Source organism: Ursus arctos, unplaced genomic scaffold (genome assembly GCF_023065955.2).
Source record: "Ursus arctos isolate Adak ecotype North America unplaced genomic scaffold, UrsArc2.0 scaffold_10, whole genome shotgun sequence".
NCBI lineage: Eukaryota > Metazoa > Chordata > Mammalia > Carnivora > Ursidae > Ursus > Ursus arctos.
This window is the reverse complement of record NW_026622764.1, coordinates 52,640,123-52,665,552: the sequence shown is the minus strand read 5'-3', so window position 1 is coordinate 52,665,552 and position 25,430 is coordinate 52,640,123. Positions and strand designations below refer to the sequence as shown.

Genomic DNA, 25,430 nt, shown 5'->3' with positions numbered 1-25,430 from the left:
TCTTTGGTGGTCCACAACATGGGTTCTTTTATGCCTCTTGCGCTAAAGAAATTACATGTGCTTTCCTTTAAAAACACTCTTGTTCTACCTTCTCCTCAATACTTAAAAGCTTTTCTTTTGCATGCACTGCTGGTGTTTTTGAATCAGAGTGATATTAGACATGTTTGGGATGTTGAATGAGTGCTTTTTTATGTAAAAAGATTAACATTTGCAAAAGAATAGCAAAACATAATCTCTGTAGCACAACAAACATGGTGGACCGACATACCTGGTACACATTTGAGAAATACACGTTTGAGTATGTGTGAGTTTGTTTTTCTAGGAGACTTGGTTCAGCTGGTGTGGCTTCCTGCTTCCACCTCATATTTCTTTCTTTCTTTCTTTTTTTTTTTTTAATTTTATTTATTTATTTGAGAGAGAGACAGCCAGGGAGAGAGGGAACACAAGCAGGGGGAGTGGGAGAGGAAGAAGCAGGCTCCCAGCGGAGGAGCCCGATGTGGGGCTCGATCCCAGGACCCTGGGATCATGCCCTGAGCCGAAGGCAGACGCTCAACGACTGTGCCACCCAGGTGCCCCCTACCTCATATTTCTTGAAGACCTAAGCATAAGCAAAAATTGAAGTGTGCATTATACTCAAATTGTTCTTTAACATACTTAAGTTGTTTTGGAACAAATTCGTGTTTTCCAAACAAGCTTTCAAACAGAACAAATTGTACTTGATAGGCTCTTTTAATTAAAAAAAGAAAAGCATGATCTATAGTTTTAGGAAATTTTCTCAAATTATTTTATGATACTTTGCTCCCCTCCATATTCTCTGTTGCTGAAATTCCTATCATTCAGATGTAAGCCCTTCTAAACTGCTATTCTTTCTTTTCCTTCCTATTTTTCCTTCTTTGGTATTTTGTTTTAGTTATGAGATATTTCTTCAACTTTGCTTTCCATTTATTCTGGTGAATTTTCATTGCGCTCTCATGATACCCATTTTTTTATTTCCAAGAGCTCCTTTTGGTGTCCTATTGTTGTCTTCCTGCTATCATTATATCCATGCCTTTTAGGATCTTTAAAGTTTCCTCCTTCCCCTGTACTCCCCCCATTTTCTCCAGGTTCCTTTTTTCTGAGTGTTGGTTATGTTAGAGGATGGCTCTTGCTCGGTTGTTCAGCTGTGTGAGATTGGGGTGGGATAAGGTCTGTGTTTCATACAGACTCTCATCTCACTTGCGTGGTGCACTTTGAGAAGCATGTGGTTTAGAGTATTGAGTTCTTTAATACATATCAGCTATCTTCCTGGACTTCCTTTAGGGCTTGCTTAATTTCCAGCTGAATGAATTAAACCATCTTTTTTTTTCCAGTCCCCCAAACTGTTGAAATTGACGTCTGTCCTATCTTTTCTACCCTTGGGTGTTTAAACTGGATTCTCTATCTCCTTCATGGTTTGTTGGTGGAAACAGATAAAATGCGCGTGTTTTATCCACTACTTTTACTCAGAAGTAGTTTTAAGCTTAACAGCTTTGTTGTAGAAGAAAGTAAATTCTCTGTAAGTTTCTCATGGTTTCATGAAACTGTGCAAACCAAGGCTCAGAAAAGAGCTATCATTGCCTATCTAGTGCTTGAACTTTATAGGCCGATGATTCTACAGAGGGCATTATTTATTTATACTCACACACAGGAAAAGATTGAGTTGTTATTGACAAGTGAAAAGTGCCCCAAACTAATCTTTGAAGAAACTAGGGGAATACAAAGTGCAATATAAGACCTATTACTATATTGCTATTAAGTGCACAGCAGAGCTTCTTAAATGCACTGTGTATCATGATTCTGATCTTAGTAAACATTCTCCACCCAGAGGAAAAGGACAAGAAGCCGAAGCACGGGTAATCTGCATCATATATTGCTCACTGCATGTTCCTGTGGTGCTTCATGCGACCTTGACCTTGTTGGGACTCTTGACTATCAGAGGAGCATGTCTCTTAACTGTTCTTTCCGTTTGAAAAGTTCTCCCATGATTAATTCCTTCATTTCCTGCAGGTCTTTACTCAAAACATGCTTTCTCAGGGAGGCCTTCCTTGACAACTTTGTCTAAAGCTTACCCCTCTCTGATACTGCGTGTGCCTGCTTCCATTCTGCAGTTTGTCTCCCCGCACCATCACTACCTCGTGTCCTGTGCGTGTGCTTTAAGCACACCTGAACGTAGGTTCCATGAGGGCAGGGATTTTGTTCACTGCTGAATCCCCAGTGCCGGGCACAGAGCAGGAGTTCAGTGTATGTTTGTTGGATTTTCTCCACTTTTTCAACTGTTTCCATATTCCAGTGATAACCAGTCTTTCAAGACTCTGGGGATTACAAAATATGGTGTTATCTGTTATGTTAATACTGCAGAAATATTTTTTGCTTTTCCTAGTGGTGATAAGTATGGCCTTAATCAAGTACCACAACTCCTTTGTGCCTCAGTTTCCTCATCTATATGAAGGAGGACAGTAATGGTACCTTAGATGCGAGAGCTGTTGGGAGGATAAATGAGTTACATGGAATGGGCTTGGACTAGGGATTAAAGAGTCCTAAGTACGATTAAGTGTTTGCTACTATTATTATCATTATGATTATTATTACTGTTCATTTTCCTTCATTCAGTAACACCATATTGAGCGTTTTCTATATACTAGGTTCTGATCCAGGTGTTTGGGACACGCTGGTCAATAAAACAGTAAGTCCCTACCCTCCCCAACCTTCTAGTGCAAGGAGGCAGACAGTAAACCTAGTAACTAATGGGAATGACACTTTGTACGCTTTCAGGCTAGGGAAGTATTGCCCTCTGAGTGGGGCTGGGGCAGTGGGAGCACCCAGGGCTTTCAGTGGCATTGATCACGATCTTAGTTTGGTAGTGGGTTTGTGGGTATTTGTTCTACTGTTATGCTTCATAAGCGTTACTTGTATTTTGTATACTTTAAATACTTGATTAGGTAAGATAATTGATTTTTTAAAAGTTCCTTAATATTAACCTAATTGGTGTCCCTTCCATTTATTAAAGGAAGAGTTGTTTTTAATTAACTCTGCTTTTACTCACAGTGTCTATTTGAAATATTTAGTTTAATGTAATTTATGCCGAATTATCCGGACTTGGGGTAAATGATGGGAATTATGCTTTGTCACTGACACCATTGTAATGACTTTTACAAAACATCTTGTTTTATTCAAAATAATATCACTGAATTTTAAAAATATATGTAGTATTTAATTTGTATATTAGAATGAGGGATTTTTAAATTTCCCACATTAGACTAAATTAGAGAAATCATTTTGTGTTTTTACTTTGCCTTCAAACCAATTACAAAACCGTTAAAGCCTATTAAGACCATTCCTTTTTATTAGAAACACAAGTTGAAGTCTGATAAATCAGTATGTTTAAGATATAAATTATCCCAAAGTGTCTAACCATAATGACTACAAGTAACTTTTACGACTTTAAGGACAGGTGTAAGTTTTTTACTAAATTAACCATGCATTTCTGGAGTGTCTAGGAACTGCCCACCTTTTGGTTCTGTGTGGTAGTGGAGTCGTGCTCTATACCAGCACCCACTGACTGGAATATGTTTAAGTATGATGTTACCTTGGGCAAGTTTGGCTGCTCTAAGCCTCAGTGTTTTCATTTTTTCTTTAAATGAATAAAACAAGGGTACCTACTACCTCACAGTTGTTGTAAGGCTTAAATAAGAAAATGCACATATAACCAGTTGATTGAGAAGTCTCAACTTTCCAGGGTATGAATATGTGGTGGTTTTATTTTTCTAATAATCGTACCAGCTTTGCCCTTTGCAAGCTCCTCGTTTTTGCTGTTTAATGGGTCTGCTTCACAGTATCTCACTTTAGTTCTACAACTAAAGTTAGTTTTCTGACTTACTGTTTAAGGAACTTTGGATTCTTAAGACTTAGTTTTATTATTTAATGACTTTATATCATATTTGCTTCAAAGCTGTCCACTTCTGCCAAGCCAGGCTAAGCTTTTGTCTCTAGCAGTTTGGAATGGAGATGCAGGGGGGCCTGGTCTGTTCCCCTATCTATCAACCCCTTCCCCACTTCCCTGAGCAAGCTTCCTTGGTGTGGGGCTGGGGAGAGGGAGAAGATGGATATCCCTTCCTCAGACCTTGCAGTGCTCTCCTTGGTCAGACTTCATGGCTATTGTGTTTGTGATCTGTGGGTGTGATATGGACCTGTGGTGGCCCCAACAGGCCCCAACATAAGGGTTCTCCCCCTGTAGCTCACCTAGTTCTTGCCAGTCCCTTCAGAGACATGGCCTCGTCTTCTAGTTGCCCCTTCACGGCTGGCTTTATGCTGTATTCTTCTGGATCTCCCTCTATAACTATTTACTGAGGTGTCTCACTCCCTGGGGAGAATAAACATGTAAGGTTTGCCTTTATTTCTTCAAATAACTGCTAATTGTGTCTGTTGAATCTCTCTTTCATGCTGGTAGCTGGCTTCCTTATCAGTGTATCAGTGTACTTCCATCACTTCTCAGTAAATGTTGGTCAGTCACAGTTTTTTAAAAATTAATTTTTTAGAGAGAGGGCGGGAGGGGCAGAGGGCGAGGGGGAGAGAGACTCCCAAGCAGGTTCCACATGCAGTGTGGAGCCCGACATGGGCCTCCATCTCCCAATCCGGAGATCATGACCTGAGCCGAAAGCAAGAGTCAGCTGCTTAACCAGCTAAGCCACCCAGGTGCCCCAGCAGTCACAGTTTTTTAAAACTCAGTTCTTCACATTTGGAAACTTGACTGTCATGTCAGAATCAGAGTTCTCTTCTCTGTCCACTCTCACCCCCAAAAGGAAAAGAATCTTCGTCTGGGTTATGGCACCTTTTTGGGGGGGGTGTTGTTTGGCTCTCACGTGCTTCCCTTCTCTCCTCAGTAAGTAGTGCCCTAGCTTTGGGGGATAGAGAGCTCAGAGAGGCAAAAGCCTCTGTATCGGCTGTTGCCTGGTCCCGCTTCTCTGTGCTGGTTGCAGCTGCTTTTCTGTCTACCTCTGACTGACTGTTGGCTCTTCCTTCGAGGCATTCACATGCAAACTCCCTCATGAGACAAGTTTGGTGGTTCATTCCCAGCCCCCTCCACAGTCAAACCGCCTTCACCCTCTTGCTTCCTGGTCTCTTTATCCAGTGCCCTCCCAGACAGGGGTCTTGCCACATGGCTCAAGCCTAGTTATCTTCTGTGGTGTCCACTAGGTCCACAGAAAACCTGGATGTCTTTGCTGTGTCAAATGACTGCCCCAACGGTGTGCAGCCCCTTAGTCCCACCGTCTCTTTCCCATATCCATTCCTGAGGTAATCTCATCCACTTCCACAGCATCCAAATATTTTCCTCAAGCCAGATCTCACTGAAATGCCAAAGCCATGTTTTCCACTGCCTGCGGTGTCCCATCAATGTCATTTTCCAGAACGAGCGTCCAACCTCAGTGTCACCCTGGTGAATGTCATCACCTTACACCCATTCACATAATCCAGAAGCCTGGGACCTCGGCGATGGAATGGACAGGACTGATGTGTGGGCCTCCCTTACCTCCCACACGGCAGTCCTGTCCCTTCCATCTCCCAAATACCTTTTGCATTCATCTCCTCTTCTTTCTGTCTGCCCTCGTGATTCTGGCCCTCACGATTTCCATTCTTTCACGGCAAGTCCCATCTCCTTTCACCTTGTACACTGTGGTCCGGGGGGCCTTGCTAAAACCCAGATGCCGTTGCATCACTTGCCTGCTGAAACCCTTTTGTGCGGACCCCCATGCTCTCAGATTAAAGACCAGTCTCCATCTTGTGGCCCATAAGGCCCCAGCCTGTCTTCAGCTTGTTAACTTTCTGCTTCTCTCTACACCTCCCACCACTAACCCCCAGCTTCCTACTCTCTCACCACACTCAGCTGATAGGTTGCACACTCAGCCTGCTGCTTTACGACCCTAGTTTTACCTGGCTGTGTCCTTTTCGTGGAGTGTTCTCATTTTCTTTGTACTTTGTGGTCTGACTGCACGACTCCTACTTGTGTTTCAAGGCCCAGAGGCAGTCTTCTGCTCTCTGAAATGTCTCTGGCCTCCTTCTAACCACCATTCTTTTTATAAACCCAAATGATACCAGTTATCACATGTCTTCTCCCTGCCACCAGCTACCCCCAGGTCACTGAAAGCAGGGAATGTGACTTATTCATCTTAATAATTTTAGTGCCAAATATAAAGTTTCTGGCCTCTCATGGGTGCTTAGTGCCGAATAAATATGAATAAATGAAAAGGAATACCTGAAGAACTAATGTATAAGAAATTATTTTATTCTAGTTTGTATCTTAGCTAAGATATATCAGAGTGGCCACTTCTTTTGTGGTAGTCGGCAATAAGTTGAAATACTTGTATATTTGTAAATCATTGTAAAGTACAAATTTTTTATTGTTGTTTATACAACTATCCATTACAAAAAATTATAAATCATTACAAATTATGTATTTCCCACTCCACTGACCTTTGTAGTCCACTTAGTAATTATTTTTTTTTTTTTTATTATATTGTCTTACTTAATTGTGAAGAGAGGAAAACATGCTAATGTCAGAATCTTGTTCTGGGTAAGAAATGGGAAGGAGATCCCAGGTGATGACCACTAAGAGTAACATCTGTTTTCAGAGTGACGTGCTGTGAAGGCCACTTAGTCCTCTTGTCGCTGGCCACAGGACCGGAGAATGCAGCCTGCTTCATTCTCTCTGGGCCAGTTGGGCTCCCTTTGGCCTTACTGCTCTTGAGGACTCTCCAAGGAACTACCAGGGCTTAGGAAAGCACAGTTTAAAAATCATTCTTAGTCGTGTTCACAAAGTAATATGCCTGTAAGTAGGCTGTGTCAGTGTGTCTGATGACCCCCCTCATGGCCAGGACCTCTTCCTGGGGACTGGGGAGCACCTCTGGAGACGGTGGTACTCACTGGCACTGGGCTGGCCTGAATGCCTGTCAACGTCTCTGGTATCATAATATAATACAACCAGAGCTTGAGAGGGCCGGCTCTCTCCAAGAGCCCAAGATCTTTACTCAGGATGAGGCCTGGAGACCCAGTAATCGGGGTTTGCCATCTCTATACTCTTCCAGCTCTCATATTCCTTAGTATATATATATGTGTGTGTGTATGAACTATATAATATATAGTGTGTGTATATATATACAAATATTATATATAATATATAAATAAACATGTATATGAATATGAAAGTATGTATCGATTTAGAATTCCTGTTCTGCAGGTCTAGAAGACAATATATTGAATCAAAAGTTGGTTTTATGCCTCATCCTACAATTAAGTAGATAAACCCTGGACAAAACTGACAATGTCTTTGAGCTTTCATTTCTAAACCTACAGGAAAAAGGAAATTCGAACTATACGACCTCTAAGGTCCATTTCAGTTCTAGAATACTGAATAGACCAATTGAAGAAACCCTCAGGCCCTTTGAAGTCACAGAGCTGGAGTGCAGAGAGACCATAATATGGAAATGTGTCCTTTGATCAGAGCAGAAGGTGCTTATTAAACACGCAGTGTGTCCCCAGCATACAGAGTTACCTTTCCAATTTGTTAATGCTTACTGAAGTCTGTAGTGCATTAGAAATTCAGTAGCCGTGTAATACCCTTGAATTTACATTCACCTTTGTAAATAAAACTCTTCAGTTGAGCTTTATCTGATTGTTTTAGGGTCACCAAAGGGCTGACTCTAATGGCCCTAAGTGTTTCTGTATGCATAGAATAATGGCTAATCCACCCCTACTGGCCCTTCTTCCTGTACTGCTGATTGTTGATATCTTCTGGAATTTACATGAAAATGTGGCTTAAAGTAACTAGTTATTTTTAAAAAGTAAAAGAAGAGTTCGAAGTATATATTTTCCATAGTTGTGCAAAAGTAAAGTAGGAATGGTATTCGTTTTTGATAGGAGACTAGCATGAGGTTCTTGAAATAGAAAATCGTAATCAGGACAACTTTTTACTTCTTCAGATATTTTATATAGAGTATCATCTGGCTTCTAAATCTGAGACGCCCTTTTTACTTGTGCCTCCTGATTTTCATAATCTATCATTATTAGGAAAAGTGATAATTTATGAAGAAATTTGAGTTTGAGGACCTTATTGTCACAGAGATAAAAAAGAAAAAAAAGAATGCTGCCCGTTTGAATCCTATTGCTTAAAGACATTGAGTCTTTTTAGGATGTGAGCATTCTTTTGGAATTTGTAGTTATGTTAAATAAGGCAAAGAAATAGAGGTATATGCATGGGAGATTGTTTTCTAGAATTATAACAATAATTTAAAAGTAATCATTGATGTTTAGAAAGAAAATATACAGAAAAATACAGAAAATAATATACTTATAGAGGGTCTTATATACTGTATATGTGTATAAGTAAAAGATCTTTTTAATGACATTGATTTCTAAAATTTTTTGTTTATTTTTAAAGGTGCATTTATTTTATTTTTTTTAAAAGATTATTTATTTATTTGACAGAGAGAGAGAGAGAGAGAGCGCGTGCACAAGCAGGGGGAGGGGCAGAGGGAGAAGCAGGCTCCCTGCTGAGCAAGGAGCCCGATGAGGGACTCCATCCCAGGACCCTAGGATTATGACCTGAGCCAAAGGCAGGCTTAACTGACTGAGCCATCCAGGCACCCCAAAGATTTATTTACTTTAGAGAGAGAGAGAGAGCATGCCCACTGAGGGGCAGGAGGGAGGAAGGGGCAGATGGAGAGGGAAAGAGAGAATCTCAGACTCTCTGCTGAGCACAGAGCCTGACATGGGGCTCAGTCTTACATGCCTGAGATCATGACCTGAGCCGAAATCAAGAGTCAGTAACTTAACCTCTCAGGCACTCAGGTGCCCCATGACTTTTAAATTGTTTTTTTAAGAATTTATTTTTAAAAGATTTTATTTTTTTTTACGTAATCTCTACACCCAGCATAGGGCTGGCTCAAACTCAACCCCAAGATCAAGAGTCGTACACTCCAGTGACTGAGCTAGTTAGGTGCCCCAATATATATAAATATATTTAAAATATATAAATAAATATAAAAGATTTTATTTAAATTTTATTACATTTGGTTAGGGTTTTTGAAGTTCTCACACTCAAAAGCAAGTATTTATTTTTTATTTTTAAGATTTATTTATTTAAGAGAAAGAGAGTGTGAGAGAGAGCACAAGTGGGAAGGGCAGAGGAAGAGGGAAGGAGAGAGAAAATCTTAAGCAGACTCCACGCCACCAAGTATGGAGCCGGAGGAAGGGCTCAATCCCATGACCCCAAGATCACGACTTGAGCTGAAACCAAGAGTTGGATGCTCAATCGACTGTGCCACCCAGGTGCCCCAGTGTTTCCTTTTTTTTTTTTTTTAACACTATAGGATTGCGGAACTGTATGACACATGTAACTCTGTGGGATTTTGGAATAGTATCAATATATCTGAATTAGAACTCTTGTAGATTAATCACCAACAAACTTACAGCTTTAAGAACAAGGTAAAATTATAGTTTAAAATTCAAACCCAATAATACATTTCATATGATTATAGAGAAATTAGTTATAAAGTTGGCATTTTAGGTCTCTTCAGTGAAAGTGTTCAAGTCCTTGGATTATACCTTTTTGTAGCTTTTTCTTTTTTGCTTTTATTTTTAAAATATTTTTAATCAAAATAATATATATATATATATATATATACAGGTATCTAAAGTAGTCATCTTCATAGAAACAGTAGAATAGTGATTACCGGAGCTGGAGGGAAAGGATAAAGGAGAGTTGTTTAATGGGTATAGGTTTAGATATGCAAGATGAAAAGTTGTGCTTCACAGAACAGTGTGAATATATTTAGCACTACTGAACTGCGTAGTTAGAAGTGGTTACATTGGTAAATTTTATGTTTACTACAATAAAAAGTATATGTACATGTATAAAGATCAAATAGAACTAATAAAAAAAGTTTAAGTAGTTTCTTTTCTTTTCTTTTCTTTTCTTTTCTTTTCTTTTCTTTTCTTTTCTTTTCTTTTCTTTCTTTTTCTCCCATGCTTCTCAGTGTGCTACCCAGGAGGCAGCCACTTTTTCTTTTCTTTCATTTTTGAGGATAATTTACATATAGTAAAGTTTCCCTTTTTAGCATATAGTTACAGAAGTTTGGACAAATATAGTGGGTGTACTGCCACCACCATCAAGAACCAATTCTGTTACCCACAAAAACCTCCCCTCTTTTACCCCAAAGCTTTGGCAATCTGTGATCTGTTTTCTATCCCTAATAGTTTTGCCTTTTCTAGAATGTTATATAAATAGAATCATATATTTAGCAGCCTTTTGAATCTGGCATCTTTCACTTACTGTAATATATTTGAGATTCATTTTGAGGTATTTTCATTTCATTGTGAGTAGTTAATTTCATTTCATTGCTGAATAGTATTCCATTGTATAGATGTACCATGGTTTGTATAACCAGTTGAGTGGCATTTGGGTTGCTTCCAATTTTGAGTGATTATGATAAAACCACTCAAAACATTCATTGGCAGATTTTTGTGAGAACATAAATTTTCCTTTCCCTTAATAACTTGGGTTGGGATTATTGGGTTTTATGGAAAGTATGCTTAACTTAATAAATAACTGCTAAACTATTTTGCATAGTTGTAACATTTCGCGTTCCCACTATCAATATATGAACATTTCAGTCACTCTGCATTCTTGTCAACAACTGACATTTTTAGGTTTAATTTTTTTTTTTAATGTAGCCATTCTAATAGGCGTGCAGTGGTATCTCACTATGGTTTTAATTTGTTTCTGTAATGATTAATGGTGTTTAGCAATTTTTCCATGTGCCTGTTTACAATTCATATATCTTCTTTGATGAAGTGTCTTTTGTCTATTTATTGGGTTGTTTTCTTGCTATTGAGTTTTGAGAGTTCTTTGTATATTCTGGATAATAGGTTCCTTTATCAGATATGTGACTTGCAATATTTAATTCCGTCTATAGTTTGTCTTTACATTCTTACAAATTTTACATGCCTTTCAAAAAAACAAATTCTTCGTTTTGATAAAGTCCAGTTTATTGGTTGTTTTTTTCTTTTTTCTTTCATGGAGTGTACTTTTGGTGTTATAGCTAAGAAATCTTTACCTGATTCAGGGTCCCAAAGATTTCTCCTATGTTTTCTTGCAGAAGTTTTATGGTTTGTGATTTTATATTTCATTCTATGGTCCTCCCCCCCCCCACACCTTTTAAAAAAGATTTATTTATTTATTTATTTGAGAGAGAGCAGAGCAAGCAAGAGAGAATGCAAGTGGGGCAGGGGGTTAGAGGGAAAGGGAGAAGCAGACTCCTCACTGAGCAGGGAGCCCAACTCAGGGCTTGATCCCTGGACCCGGAGACCATGACCTGAGCCATAGGCAGTCGCTAAACTGGCTGAGCCACCCAGGCACCCCTAGCTCTATGGTCCATTTTATTTTTTATTTTTTATTTTATTTTTTTTTTTAATGATTTTTTATTATATTATGTTAGTCACCGTACAGTACATCCCCGGTTTCCGATATAAGGCTCAGTGATTCATTAGTTCTGTATAACACCCAGTGCACCATGCAATACGTGCCCTCTTTACTACCCATCACCGGTCTATCCCATTCCCCCGCCCCCCTCCCCTCTGAAGTCCTCAGTTTGTTTCTCATAGTCCATAGTCTCTCATGTTTCATTCCCCCTTCTGATTACCCCCCCTTTCTTTATCCCTTTCTTCCCCTACTGATCATCCTAGTTCTTATGTCTATGGTCCATTTTAAGTTAGTGTTTCATATGGTGGGAGTAATGGATCAAGTTGGGGTTTTTTGTTTGATTTTATTTCGTATGTGGCAATCTAGTTGTTTTAGCACTATTAGAGAAGATTGTCTTTCTGCATTGAATCACCTTTACATCTTTGTTGAGAATCAATTTGCTACATATGTATGGGGTCTACTTCTGACGCCTCTCTTCTGTTCTCTTGCTGTGTACATCTGTTGTTTCACCAATACTGTACTATCTTGATTAGAGTAGATTTACAGAAAGTTTTGAGATAAGGTAGTACTAGTCCTTCAGTTTTTTCTTCTAAAATTGTTTTGGTTATTCCAGTTCCTTTGCCTTTACAGTGAAATTTTTTTTTAAAGATTTTATTTATGTATTTGTCAGAAACAGAGAGAGCACAAGCAGTGGGAGCGATAAAGGGAGAAGCAGGCTCCCTGCTGAGCAAGGAGCCCGGTGCGGGACTTGATCCCACCACCCTGAGATCATAACCTGAGGGAAAGGCAGATGCTCAAGCTACTGAGCCACGCAGGTGTCCCTACATGTAAATTTTAGAATCAATTCATCATTTTCTACAAAAGGTCTTCCTGGAATTTTAATTGGGACCACACTGATTCTATACATTATTTAAGGGGAGGAGGAATTGACATCATGATAGTGAGTCTTTCAGTCGGCGAATATGGTATATCTCACTGTTTTATTTGGTTTCCTTTTGTTCCTTTTATGATGTTTTGTAGGTTTCAGCATAAAGATCTTATATATATTTTGTTAGATTTTATACTTATTTCATGTGTTTTTTATGTTATCGTAAATGGAACTTTATAAAATCTAAATTTTACTTGTTTGTGCCAATATAAAGAAATACGATTGATTTTTCTATATTGAACTTCTATTCCGTGACCCCTATAAACACGTTTCTTGTTAGTTCTAGTAATTTATTTGTGGATTCTTTGGGATTCTGTACATAGACAATCATCTGTGAATATAGATATTTTTTTTTTCTTTCCAATCTGGATGCTATTTATGTACTTATGTATTTATTTATTTTTGCCTTATTGCCTGGCTATTAGTTCAGTATCGGATTGAATAGAAGTGGTCAGATTGATTACAATCTTAAAGGAAAGGCATTCATTCTTTTACCATTAAGTATGATTGAGCTGAATGTGTTTTATAGATGCCCTTTATCAGGTTGAGGAAAATCCCTTTAGTTCCTGTTTTGCTGAAAGTTTTTTCATGAATGGATGTTGAATTTTGTCAGTTGCTTTTTCTGCATCTATTGAGATGATCCTATAATTGTTCTTTAGTCTATTGATAGGGTGAATCACATTGATTGATTTTCATCTGTTTACCTTGCATTCTCAGGATAAATGCTATTTGGTCAGGATGTATTTATTATCCTTTGTATGTCTAGTTGGGTTCAATTTGCTAAAATTTTGTCAAGAATTTTTATATCTATGTTTATTGGCCTGTAGTTTTCCTTTTATTTTATTTTTTCTTGTATGATGCCTTTGATTTTAGTATTAGGGAAATGCTGGTCTCATAGAATAAGCTGGGACGTGTTTTCTCCTCTTCAATTTTCTGAAAGAGTTTGTGTAGAATTAGTATTATTTCTTCCTTAAATGTTTAGTAGGATTCACCCGTGAATCTATCTGTGCCTGAGGGTTTTGTGTGTGTGTGTGTGTGTGTGTGTGTGTGTGTAGGAAGATTTTAAACTACAAATTAATTTTTAAAAAAGACATAGCGCTATTTATGTTACCTGTTTTTCCTCAAGTGAGTTTTGATATTGTCTTTCTAGAAATTTGTCCATTTCATCTAAGTTGTTAAATTTATTGAAATAAATTTGGTATGCCATGTTTTTATTTTCATTCAGTTCAAATATTTTCTAATTTTTCTCTTGATTACTTTTTTGACCCATGAGTTATTTAGATATGTGTTATTTTATTTCTACACATTTGGAGATTTTCCAGATAATTTTCTGTAGTTGATTTCTATTTTAATTCCATTATGCTCAGAGAATTTACTTTGTATGATGTGAATCGTTTAAAATTAATTAAAATTTGATTTATAGCTCAGAATATGCTCTATCTTGGAAAAAATTCCACATGTGCTTTAAAAGAATGTGTATTCTCTCGTTTTTGGATGGAATGTCCTGCAAAAACAAATTAGGTCAAGTGGTTGGCAGTGTTATTCAAGTGTTCTATGTCTCTATTTATTTTCTGCTTATTTTTTCTTTCAGTTATTGAGAGAAGATTATTGAAAACTCCTTACAATTCTATCAATTTTTGCTTCATGTATTTTAAAGCTCTGTTGTCACTGTGCAAACATTTAGGATTTTTATGACCTCTTGATGAATTGACCCTTTATTCATTATGAAATGATCTTTGCTCTGCAGTGCACTTTGAATAATACAGCCACTTCAGCATTCTTTTGGTTATTGTTAACATACAATATCTTCTTTCATCCTCTTATTTTACCGATTTGTGCCTTTATACTTAAAGTAAGTTTCTTATAGGCAACGTATAGTTTTGTCTTGCTTTTTTTAAAAATTCAGTCTGACAACCTCTACCTTTTAATTAAGGTGTTTAATTGGAACCATTTACATTTAATGGGTTATTGCTATAGTTGGTTTAAGTCTACTATCATGGTATTTTTTTTTATTCTGTTCTTTATCCCCCTTCTCCTTTTATTCTATCTTATTTTAGATTGTATATTTTCTTATGATTCCACTTTATCTTCTTTATTGGCTTATTAGCTGTATCTTTGTAGTTATTTCAGTCATTGTTTTAGAGTTTGCAGCACACATCTTGTAATAATCTATTTTCAAGTAATGTAAGAACAGTACAGCAGTACGCTCATTCTCTCCTCCTGGCCTGTGTTCTATTTTTGTCCTGCCTTTTACTTCTACATATGTTGTTGCCCCCCCATACATGGTTATTATTTCTGCCTTAAACAGTTAATCATCTTTTTTTATTTTAATTTTTTAAATTGAAGTACAGTTGACATACAAAATTGTTTCAGGTGAAGAGCGTAGTGATTTGATACTTTTATGCTTTATGAAATGATCTCAGTGATAAGTCTACTAACCATCTGTCACCACACAAAGTTACTACAATATTATTGACTGTATTCCCTATGCTGCACCGTACATCCCCATGACTTATTTATTTTATAACTGGAAGTTTGTACCTCTTAATCCCCTTCATCTATTTTGACCCGTCCCCACAACCCCTCCCCTCATATCTATGAGTCTCATATCTATGAATTTGTCTCTTATCTATGAGTCTGTCAATAATAGTCACTTATTTATCTCTTAAAAGAGATAGTTAGGGAACAGTTTTTTTGTATTTAACCGCGTAGTTACCATTTCTGATATTCTTCATTCTTTTGTGTAGATTTAGATTTCCATCTGGTATCATTTTCCTTCTGTCCGAAGAGCGAACTTTAAAATTTCTTCTAGTGCAGGGCTGCCTGTGATGAATCCTCGCAGCTTTTGTATGTCTGTAGAAGAATGAATTTCACCTTTGTTTTTGACAGGTGTTTTCACTGGACATAGAATTATAGGTTGACAGGGTTTTGAAATTTTTCTTTTAGCACTTTAAAAATACTGCCACACTGTCTTCTGTCTAGCTGTTTCCAACCCACAGGTCGGCTGCATTCTTATCTTTGTTGCTTTGTGTGTAATCTAGTTGTTTTCTTGGGCTGCTGTTAAATGTTCTCATTATCACTGGTGGGAAGCCATCTGATTATTGCACACCCTTGTTGCAGTTTTTCCACAATTCTCTCGCTTGAGGCTTAGTTCTTGGATCTGTGGATTTATTATTTTAATAAAACTTAGGGCAAATTGCCATTATTTCTTCAAATATTTTTCCTCTCTCCTTTCCTCTTCTCTTCTTTAGGGACTTCATTAAAGATATATTTGGTTACTTGAAATTGCCCCACAGTTCAATGGTATTTTTTCTTGTTTTGTTCTTTTTTTCAGTTTTTTTTCCCCTCCCTGTGTTTTATTTTGGATACTTTCTATTGCTAACACATCACTAGTATTTATTCTGCCCTAATTTACTGTTAATCCCATGGAGTGTAATTTTCCTCTCAAATGTTTTATTTTTCATCTTCAGAAATCGAATTTCATTATACCTTCCATACCTCTACTTAATATGCTAATTTTCCCTCTATCTTCTTGAACATATAAAATATGGTTATAATAATTGTTTTAATGTCGTTGTCTATAATTTATATCATCTTTGTCATATCTGGGTCATTTTGATTGATTTTCTTCTTTGTTATGAGTTATATTTCCCTGCGTTTGTATGCCTGGTACTTTTCATTGGATGCCAGACACTGTGAATTATTGGATGCTAACTGTATTTTATTTAATATCCTAGAGCTTTGTTTTGGGACAAAATTAAGTTACTTGGAAACAGTTTGATCTTCAAGGCTTCCTTTAAAATGCTTTGCACAAGACCAAAACACCCTTTAGTCTAGAACTAATTTTTCCCCACGACTCTGGCAGTATCCTTCTGAATATGTGATGCCCCGTGTTTACAAGTTGTTTTTTGTTTTGTTTTTACTCTGGCTGGTGGTAACACCAACTATTCCTGACCCTGTGTGATTTCCAAAAATTGTTTCTGCATGTTTCTTTTGGGTGGCTCTTTCCTCGCCTTGGTAGTTTCCTCACTTGCTTGTGCTGATAAGTACTCATTTGCAGCCTGGGAGCAGAGGAACCCTCCTCACATCCCATTCTTTCTTTTACTTTAAGAAAATACATCTACATCTCTAAAGATCACACAGAATGAATAGAAAAAAAATTAAAAAATAAAAAAAAAATATATATATATATTCCCCCTTTTTTCAGTCCCCCTGTCTATTCCTCAGAGCCAAAAATTTTTGTTTTCTTATATATACCTACACATGTCTATGTAATTTATTTATACTGTTATTTCTTTTTTAATTTTAGATATTTTATAATCAGGCTGTCGTAGATTCAGATTTAGCACTTTTAAACTATTCTTATGGCTCAGGTTTTTTCCCCACCACCTTCCCAATGCAGTTACCTTTTTAAAGTTAAACCAGTAAAAAATTTCAAAATTAATATAGTATGTAAATTTTATTGACAAGCATACTAGTTATTTTCTTGCTTTTGTTTCCTGTAAAATTGCTTTGAACTTATCCAGTTGCTCCATTAGATGTGTCCTACACCTGTCTGTGGCTCCCCTCCCCCCTGCAAATGCTCCGATGTATTGGATCATCTCTCTGTTTATTCGCACCCACCAAAGCCCTCCCTCCCAGCGACTCCCATCTTTCTGCACCCTTACAGATCAGGTGCTGCTCAGGCTTGCTTAGCAGCTGTCATCCTGAGAGTTCCTTCCCCATCATCCTGTTGAGTCCCTCCCTTCTCTCCAGCATTTGAGTCCCTGGTTCACGTTTCCCTACACCTTTTCTCTCTCTTTTTTTCCTTTTGAAATATACAGTATTCTTTATTTCTAAAAATTTCAACCCTTTTGCCTCATTTGTTCTTCCATTTTGTTGTCTGAAATCTGAAAATGTTTTTGTTCTGCCTTTACACTTACATGATGATTTGGCCACATGAGAATGTTTTCTCTCACAATTTTCTCCATTGTTCTCTGACAGCCAGCAAAAACCATCGGATTATTTTTCCTGTGTTTATAACTTGTTTTTTCTGTTCGGAAGCTTTTAAGATTTTCTCTGTTCCAAGTGGTCTTTACTTTCATGCTGATATGCTTTGGTGTAGGGCTTTCTTTGTGTTTTTAAAAAAAGATTTTATGTATTTATTTGTCAGAGAGAGAGAGAGCACGCACAAGCAGGGGGAGCAGCAGGCAGAGGGAGAAGCAGGCTCCCCGCTGAGCAAGAAGCCCAATGAGGGACGCCATCCCAGGGCCCTGGGATCATGAACTGAGCTGAGGGCAGACGCTTAACTAACTTAGCCACCCAGGCATCCCAGGGCTTTTTTCATTTATTGTGGTGGCCATTTGGTCATCTCGTTTATGCTGGAGACTTGTGCCCTTCAGTTCAGGAGAAATTCTTTAATTATTTCTTTGTTCTGTGGTTTTGGAATCATCCGATTCTGATATTGGACCTCCTAGATTTATCCTTTTAGTTTATTTCTCAATTCCATCTCTTTTTCTTTTATCCTACTTTTTGGAAGGTTTTTCTCATCTTTATCTTCCAACTTTTCTACAGAAATCAGGGATATTTCAAATATGGCTGAATTTTGTTTTGTTGTCTTTGGAATTGTTTCTTCTTCTGACAGTATGTGGGACCCAACACAAAACATTTGTTGTTTATCTGCAATTCACTTTTAATTGGAAGTCCTGTGTTTTATTTGAAATACCTCATAACCTAATTCCAGGACTGAGAAAGGGTAAATTAGGAAAGGGCAAGTGAGCTGGCGGTTCCTGGACCGCGAGATTTGTTCAGGGATGGGGTGATATACTTTAGTGTCTTCCCTGGCAGTCACTTTAGATTTGCAAGGAGTTTGGACAGAGGGAGAAACAGGTTATCCTATTTGAGTGGTGGAATCCGAACTGTACCTATATTGGCCAAGTCAGATGAGGTTTGGTAGAAAAGCACGCATTACTGAATTAAGGAACACAGGGCCTGCCCTTGCTCCTCTTCTTATATCCTAGCATGCATGCTACCAATGTGCAGAGGGCATGGAATTGGAATCCAGGTAAAAGGCTCTTAGGCAAAACAAAACAAAAATAAAAACAACAACAAAAAACACGCCAACCTATAATATTCGGGCTGTTTCCTATGCTTCAGAGTCTCCATTGGAGTGAGACCTGATCTCTGCCCAGTGCCTCACAATGGCTGTTGTCATCCATGCCTTTAGGGAGGCACAGTGTTTTCCCTGTCCTATCAGCTAGTCTTTGTTGAGCTCTGAGTAGGCACCAGACTCATAGACGTTTTGTCTTACAAAGAGAAGTATCTTTGAGAGTAATTCTAGTGACTTTGTGCCTCAAATACTTTTGACCCATGGGTTTCCCCTCCGTGGAGCTTTCTTCCAGTTAATTTGCCTTCTTTTTCAAATTGTCTTTCCATTCTGCATATAAAAATCTAGTTTGAAAGGAATCTAGCACATTTATGTATATGAGAGCGATAGATTTCTAATAGTTTGATGGGGGGCTTATATCCTCTGGCCCTGCAAATTCTCCAGAAATACATGACAAATGGTCAAGGATGTACATACAAGATATTTCTTGCAATTTTATTTAAAATAGCAAAATATTAGAGATGACCATAATGTCCCTCTGCAGAGATATGGGTTAAACAGACTGTGATGGCTTATATTGGCTTCTGTAGCTTAATCCAATGGTGATCTGTTGAAACAAGTGAAACGGAAGCATAACCAGCTTGTTTCTTTGTGTTCAAGAACATCATGAATAAATAAAATTCAGTTAATTTAGTAATCTTAAACTTCATCTGGGAATTTTAAATTTATTTCTTCATATGACATTAAAAATTTATTTTTGGGGGCACCTGGGTGGCTCAGTTGTTAAGCGTCTGCCTTCGGCTCAGGGCGTGATCCCAGCGTACTGGGATCGAGCCCCACATCAGGCTCCTCTTCTGAGAGACTGCTTTTTCCTCTCCCACTCCCCCTGCTTGTGTTCCCTCTCTCGCTGGCTGTCTCTCTCTCTGTCAAATAAATAAATAAAATCTTAAAAAAATTTTTTTTTTATTTTTTAAGCTTTTTTTTTTTTACAGTATAAGATGATGCTTTCTTGAATAATTTGTCCTGTGCAGTTCAGCTAAAATATGTAGATAGATTTAATTACACAGATAGTTTGTGGTAACTTCAACTTTCAAAATATAGAAGCTATTGTGTAGTAAATAATAATTCTGTCTAGCACTCACAGGCAGAGGGACACATCCCTGGTTTCCGAATTACTGATTTTTAACTTCCACTTACTCTGTTTCTTGTTACTGAGAATGGGTGCCTTCCTCAAATGAATTTCTTTCATCTGAGATAGTATATATATCAAGTTTTGTAAATCACAAATATGCTAACAAACATTGTTATTCAAAAGCCAAGGCTTAAAATTTGGAGAATATTATGACCCTTAAAATAAAAAAGAATGTTACTGCTTCATAGTCAGACTTATGTTTTCAACCCAAAAGAGAATTAATTGTCCTTGTCATCATCTCCCACATTTGCCAGATTTGCTCCCTAATTCCTTTAGGCCATTTCTAGAACCAAATGCTCCCGGGCAGCACTGGGTCGACTTAAAAGAATGCCTGAAAGGCTTTGATGGCAATTAAAATGTCCTAAATTAAAGGATGCTGAGGATTGAAGGATGCAAAATTGAGAGAATGCCTGTTTGAGAGAGAAAAGACTGTGTGTGTGTGTGTGTGTGTGTGTGTGTGTGTGTGTGTGTGTGTGTGTGTATGTGTAAATAGAGTATTTACAGATATATGTTCTGTGGTCAAATTTTATATTGAAATTATTTGTGATGGTACAACTTGCCTATGGATTAGAGAAGTCTTCTCTATTTGTAGTTTTTTGTTTGTGGTTTTATAGGCTTGTGCCATTAGAGGGCAGTATTGTAGAGGTTAAATTTGCTTAACTATTGACTTGCAAACCATAGAATTTATAATAATCAAGCAAATTTAAAGCCTTAGATTTTTAGTGTATTAAATTGTAGCCTCAATTGATGTATCCTTGCAAATATTTTAAATTAATAGAGGAAATAAGCAATGGGCTAGTCATTTTTACACCCAGATCTCTTGATTTTGGTATGGGGAAGGGAATTACTTGGTCAGTATGGCCATCAGGATGAAACACATACATTATAATACTTAATCCTTATGTAAGAAGACTTATAGGGTTGAGACTTAAAGGAATTGCCACCCACTTCCAAAAACTTGCTTTAGGAACTTACTGAAAATAGATCGATGTAGGATTCAACCTGTGGATTGAGTTTTATAGCTATAAATGGAAGGAGGGAGATATGATTTTAAGGCTTATGCCTCTAGGGACGTTTTGGGAAGATCTACCTGATTTCTTCATCTGATGAGTTCCTTTTTGCTTCAATAGATATATGCCTAGCAAAGAATATGTAATGTTTTTTGTTTTGTTTCTACAAGTAATTAATAGATCCATGAAAAGGTAGTATTTCTCAGAAAGCAAATGTGATTTTTCCCTCCAAAATTCACTACCTCTTTAAAAAGTGTTATTACAGTGCGGTTATTATCCTTATAAATAAACCTGCCTATAAAATCCTCCTATTACTGTTGCCTGTAAGAACTAGATAATTGAAATCGAGACACTGGAGCTCCTTCCAAGTCTTAGCGGTGGGACTGGGCATGCCCAGTAGCTCAGACGGTTCTGGTTGCAAGTAGGAAGCTTTCACCGTTTGGAAGCCACGGGGACAGGCAGCTCCTGGGACGGGGTCTGACTCCCTTAAACGTAAGCACGTGCGGGGCCCCAATTGTATTTTCAGGGACCCTTGACATTTTCCGCCGAAGCAGTGGTCCGGCTTTCCGAGACTATGGAGGCCTCCGTGGCCCCGCAGCTCTGCGGGTCCCCTGCGGCCTGGGTCAGCCCACCCGAAGAGTGGGATCCGATCGGGAGGCTGGGGGCGGGGGTGGGGGGCGGGAAGGCAGGGAAGCTCGAGGAGGGCGGAGAAGGGAGAAGGGGAGGTTCCAATGGGGTGCTGGCCAATCGGCGCGGCTCTCGCCTCCATATATTCTGCGGCGATCTCGAGTCTTGGTCCATAGCCTTAGTGGAGCCTGGCTGTCGTACTGGGAGGCCTCTCCGCACAGCGGTGGGATCAGCATCTTCCCCGGATCGCCAAGCCCCAGAAGCCGGGTTTCTTTAAATTAGGGCTGCTGTTTTCCGTTTCTCCCTGGGCTGCAGAAAGCTAGAAGATTTTTTTAAATCTAGCTCAAACAAGGCTGCTGGTATTCCCTTTTTTTTTCCGCGAGCGTGTTTTTGGCTGCAATTGCATGAAATCCCAATGGTGTAGACCAGTGGCGATGGATCTAGGAGTTTACCAACTGAGACATTTTTCAATTTCTTTCTTGTCATCCTTGCTGGGGACTGAAAACGCCTCTGTGAGACTTGACAATAGGTAAATGTCGGCTGGGATAGTTTCTTTAAATTTACTCGTGAGATACTTCTAATAATGCAGGTGAAAGATAGCCGGGCGAATTCCTTTGTCCATTGCCGAGAGACTACGGTGACATGGATGTTGTTTTTTGAAATGTTTAGAATAGCCTTCTTTTCGCAGGTCTGGCCAGAGAGCAAGCTTTTACCACATTATGTAATTTAGCCTTTTGTGGCTCACTAAAATAGGGAAATGTCTGGATATTCGTTAGTAAGAGAGTGGCTGGTGTTTTCTGGAGGAGGATATATTACATAGTGGTGTAGAATGTTCGAAAAATGATGCTAGTAACATCACAGAATTGGGAAGTCCTTTTTTTTGTTTTGGATGTTATAAAAATTCCATTTATCGATTTTCCCCCCCTCTTTTCCAGCTCCTCTGGTGCAAGTGTGGTAGCTATTGACAACAAAATCGAGCAAGCTATGGTATGTACTGATGAAAAATCATTTGTACTAAATGTGGGCACAGTACGAAAAGCGAGATTGGGATGGAACCAGTGCATCCATAGTTAAACGATGATTGCTCTTCATACGTTTAGAAATGCCGGCACTGTCTCCTTTCGGCCCGCGTGAAGCCACATACCAAGGCTGCTACCGAGAGAGAACGGGGCCCTGAGGGTATTAAATGTTCTCTCCTCCCGACGGGTTTCACGCCACGTCGGGATTTTTGCAGAGGTGTCCCCTTTTGCTCGGGGATTGCTAGGGAAGCTCTGCCCTGCGCGTCCTTTGGTCGTGGTCACATCTCTAGCGATGTGGCTTTACTAGGAATCTTACCGTTTACTAGGGAAGGAGGGGTACAGAGTGGGGATCTCAAGGGCTTTCTAGACCTTTTACAAACGGATCCTCAGTGATGTAGGCTACTGCACAATGAAGAAGAATCGGAGAAAAGTTTTGTCTTTCTCAGCCTATGCCTGGATTTCTCCTATTTTTTATTTCCGCCTTGGCTGTTCTTTGTTATTGGAGCAGCGCCTGTGGCTCTTCTCACGGGATTCTCTGCCCACTGTTGCTAGGCAAACTCTGAACCTTTAATTCGGAGCTATAAATAACTCGAGCTCCCATTGGCTGCGACGTCTGCCCAGGTTTCTGTGATGTCAGCTTAATCACGAAAGGGGGGGGTGGGGGTGGAGGGAGGAAAATGCGGCAACATGCTCTGTAGGAACTGGCTGCAGCCGGTGCTGAGGGAGGCGGTCCGGGGGGCGGAGGGAGGGACTTGGGGGCGGGGAAGCGGCTACCGTTGCTGCGGGCCTGGACATCCCGGCTGCCAGGCTCCCGCCCCGCCTTCCAGAACCCCAGTGCATTTTGCCGTCTGGAGTAGCAAACGCGAGTGTGTGCATCCCTGGCTAACGGCCGCAGAAAAATGCATAGGCTTTTAAAAAGCCTGATCCCCTTATACATTAAACTTGAGTATTTTGTACAGTTGTGGTTGTATTCAGTAGATGGCTCCAAGGGCGGGTTAAGTAAGCTAAAGGCAGGGTATGTTAATAGTTATGGAGAATCTTGCAAAATAATGCTTTAGAGATTCAGAATCTGGGAAGTAATAAGTTAAACCTCTTTTTCCCTCTGCCTTTCAGGATCTGGTGAAAAGCCATTTGATGTATGCGGTTAGAGAGGAAGTGGAGGTCCTGAAAGAGCAAATCAAAGAACTAATAGAGAAAAATTCGCAGCTGGAGCAGGAAAACAATCTGCTGAAGACACTGGCCAGTCCTGAGCAGCTTGCCCAGTTTCAGGCCCAGCTGCAGACTGGCTCCCCCCCTGCCACCACACAGCCACAGGGGACCACACAGCCCCCCGCCCAGCCAGCGTCCCAGGGCTCAGGACCAACCGCGTAGCCTCCTGTGCCCCCGCAGAACTGGCTGCTGCTGTCTGAACTGAACAGACCAGAGAAGATGTACTAGGGGGATCCGCCTCCACAATCACCCATTTCATTGCTCGCTGCGAAAGAGAAGTGAGACTGACATATGCCATTGTCTCTTTTTTCCAGTATTAAACACTCATATGCTTTTGGCTTGAAGAAATTTCTTAGTTGGGTGAATTAAAGGTTAATCAGAGAATTAGCATGGATATACTGGGACCTCATGCAGCTTGGCAGATATGTGAGAAGTGGTTTCATTCATGCCGAGGAGCTGTGTGCCTTTCCATCCCTTCCCTGCTCCCCATCCCCGCTCCTGAGAGTCCTCTCCTGCTTGCACGTAGTGTACTTCATGGGGTTTGAAGCAGTGGGGCTCCACTGGACTTTCCTCTCTCCTCTTCTCCCCCAGGAGGACCTTAAAAGGGAGGTCAAAGTAAAGACTGACGCATAGTCTCACCTAAGATGAGGGGAAACGTAGTTCATCGTACAAACTGACGACTGTCACCGAAAATCCATAAAACAATAGTACTGTGCCTCTCTCTGAAACAGTGGATGACACGAAACTCTTAGAGTGACTAAAACGGTGACAGGTAGCTGGGACCTAGGCTCTCTTACATGAAGGTTGTTTTGCTTATTGTATATTTGTGTATGTAGTGTAACTATTTTGTACAATAGAGGACTGTAACTACTATTTAGGTTGTACAGATTGAAATTTAGATGTTTCATTGGCTGTCTGAAGAGGTGTGGATTGTCTTTTATATAGAGATCTACATAAAAATGCTACACGAAGAAAACCACACCTAAAGAAATTTTAAGAATTTGGCACCGTCAGTCACTTTGTGTAATCTGAAATCTTCTAGTTGCTGAATATCTTGAAGTAAATTCCTGTTCACTGCAGTCTTTTGATTGAGCTGGTTGAATACTTTGAAAAATGATCCGTTCTAGCTAATGAAATGAATTTCGCAGTAGGGGTTTCTGCATATTACCTGTATAGTAGTTCTATGCATACGTTTCTGTGCATGTTCTCTACACAGTTGTAAGGTGTCACTGTATTTAACTGTTGCACTTGTCAACTTTCAATAAAGCATATAAAATGTTGATAAAACAGTGTTTTCATGTTAGAGTATTAACATCACTGAAGTCACTTGGCAGCTCTTTCCAGGTAAAGTTAAAACAGTTTGACTAGCAAAATCTTGAAAGGGGAGTGTGAAGGTTGGACAAAGTAGGGGTGCAAGTCGTTTGAACTTCAGTTAGACATTGTGTTGTTTCAAGCCAGTAAGGGAAGGAGAGACATAGTGAAGGAGACGAGAGCTTATTTCTTTAGCCCAGGATCACCTGGGCAAGTGGCTTCACCTCTCCGGGCCGATGTGGGGCATTGAAAGAGAAATCTCTCAGTTCCGTGGCTTTGAAGTTCTAGGAGTCTATGGAAGACTTAATTTTCAAATGTTTATCAGCTGGGAGGGGAATGAGCCCTAACTCTGTGTATAATCCCAGTAAGCAGCTCTAGAATCAAAAGGTGGAAGTTAAGCTGATTTCCACTTTAGGAACTCCGTCACCCTGGATTGGATGTTTTTCCTAGCGTGGATTGAGTTTCCAGCTCCTGGAAATGTCCAAGCAAAAGACAAGATGATTCCAGGTGTTTCCGCTGCTGGATTTGAGGTGGGACCAGATGAACAAGGCAGTCAGC

General features: G+C 39.3%; 1 protein-coding gene across 4 annotated transcripts in view; it reads left to right on the top strand.

The window, feature by feature from the left end:
- The window catches only part of TSC22D1 (TSC22 domain family member 1), a 131,447-nt gene extending 106,599 nt beyond the window's left edge, over positions 1-24,848 (top strand). For 2 of the 4 annotated variants that reach the window (XM_026493307.4, XM_048215537.2), the window contains exons 2-3: positions 22,269-22,320; positions 23,466-24,848. In XM_026493307.4, the coding sequence (XP_026349092.2) occupies positions 22,269-22,320; positions 23,466-23,723 (310 nt within the window). In that variant the 3' untranslated portion in view covers positions 23,724-24,848. Of the gene's footprint in view, positions 1-21,124; positions 21,199-21,478; positions 21,863-22,268; positions 22,321-23,465 lie in introns of those variants that run through there. The other 2 variants (XM_026493314.4, XM_026493312.4) reach the window with 2 other exon arrangements.
- The last annotated feature ends 582 nt before the right edge of the window (positions 24,849-25,430 follow it).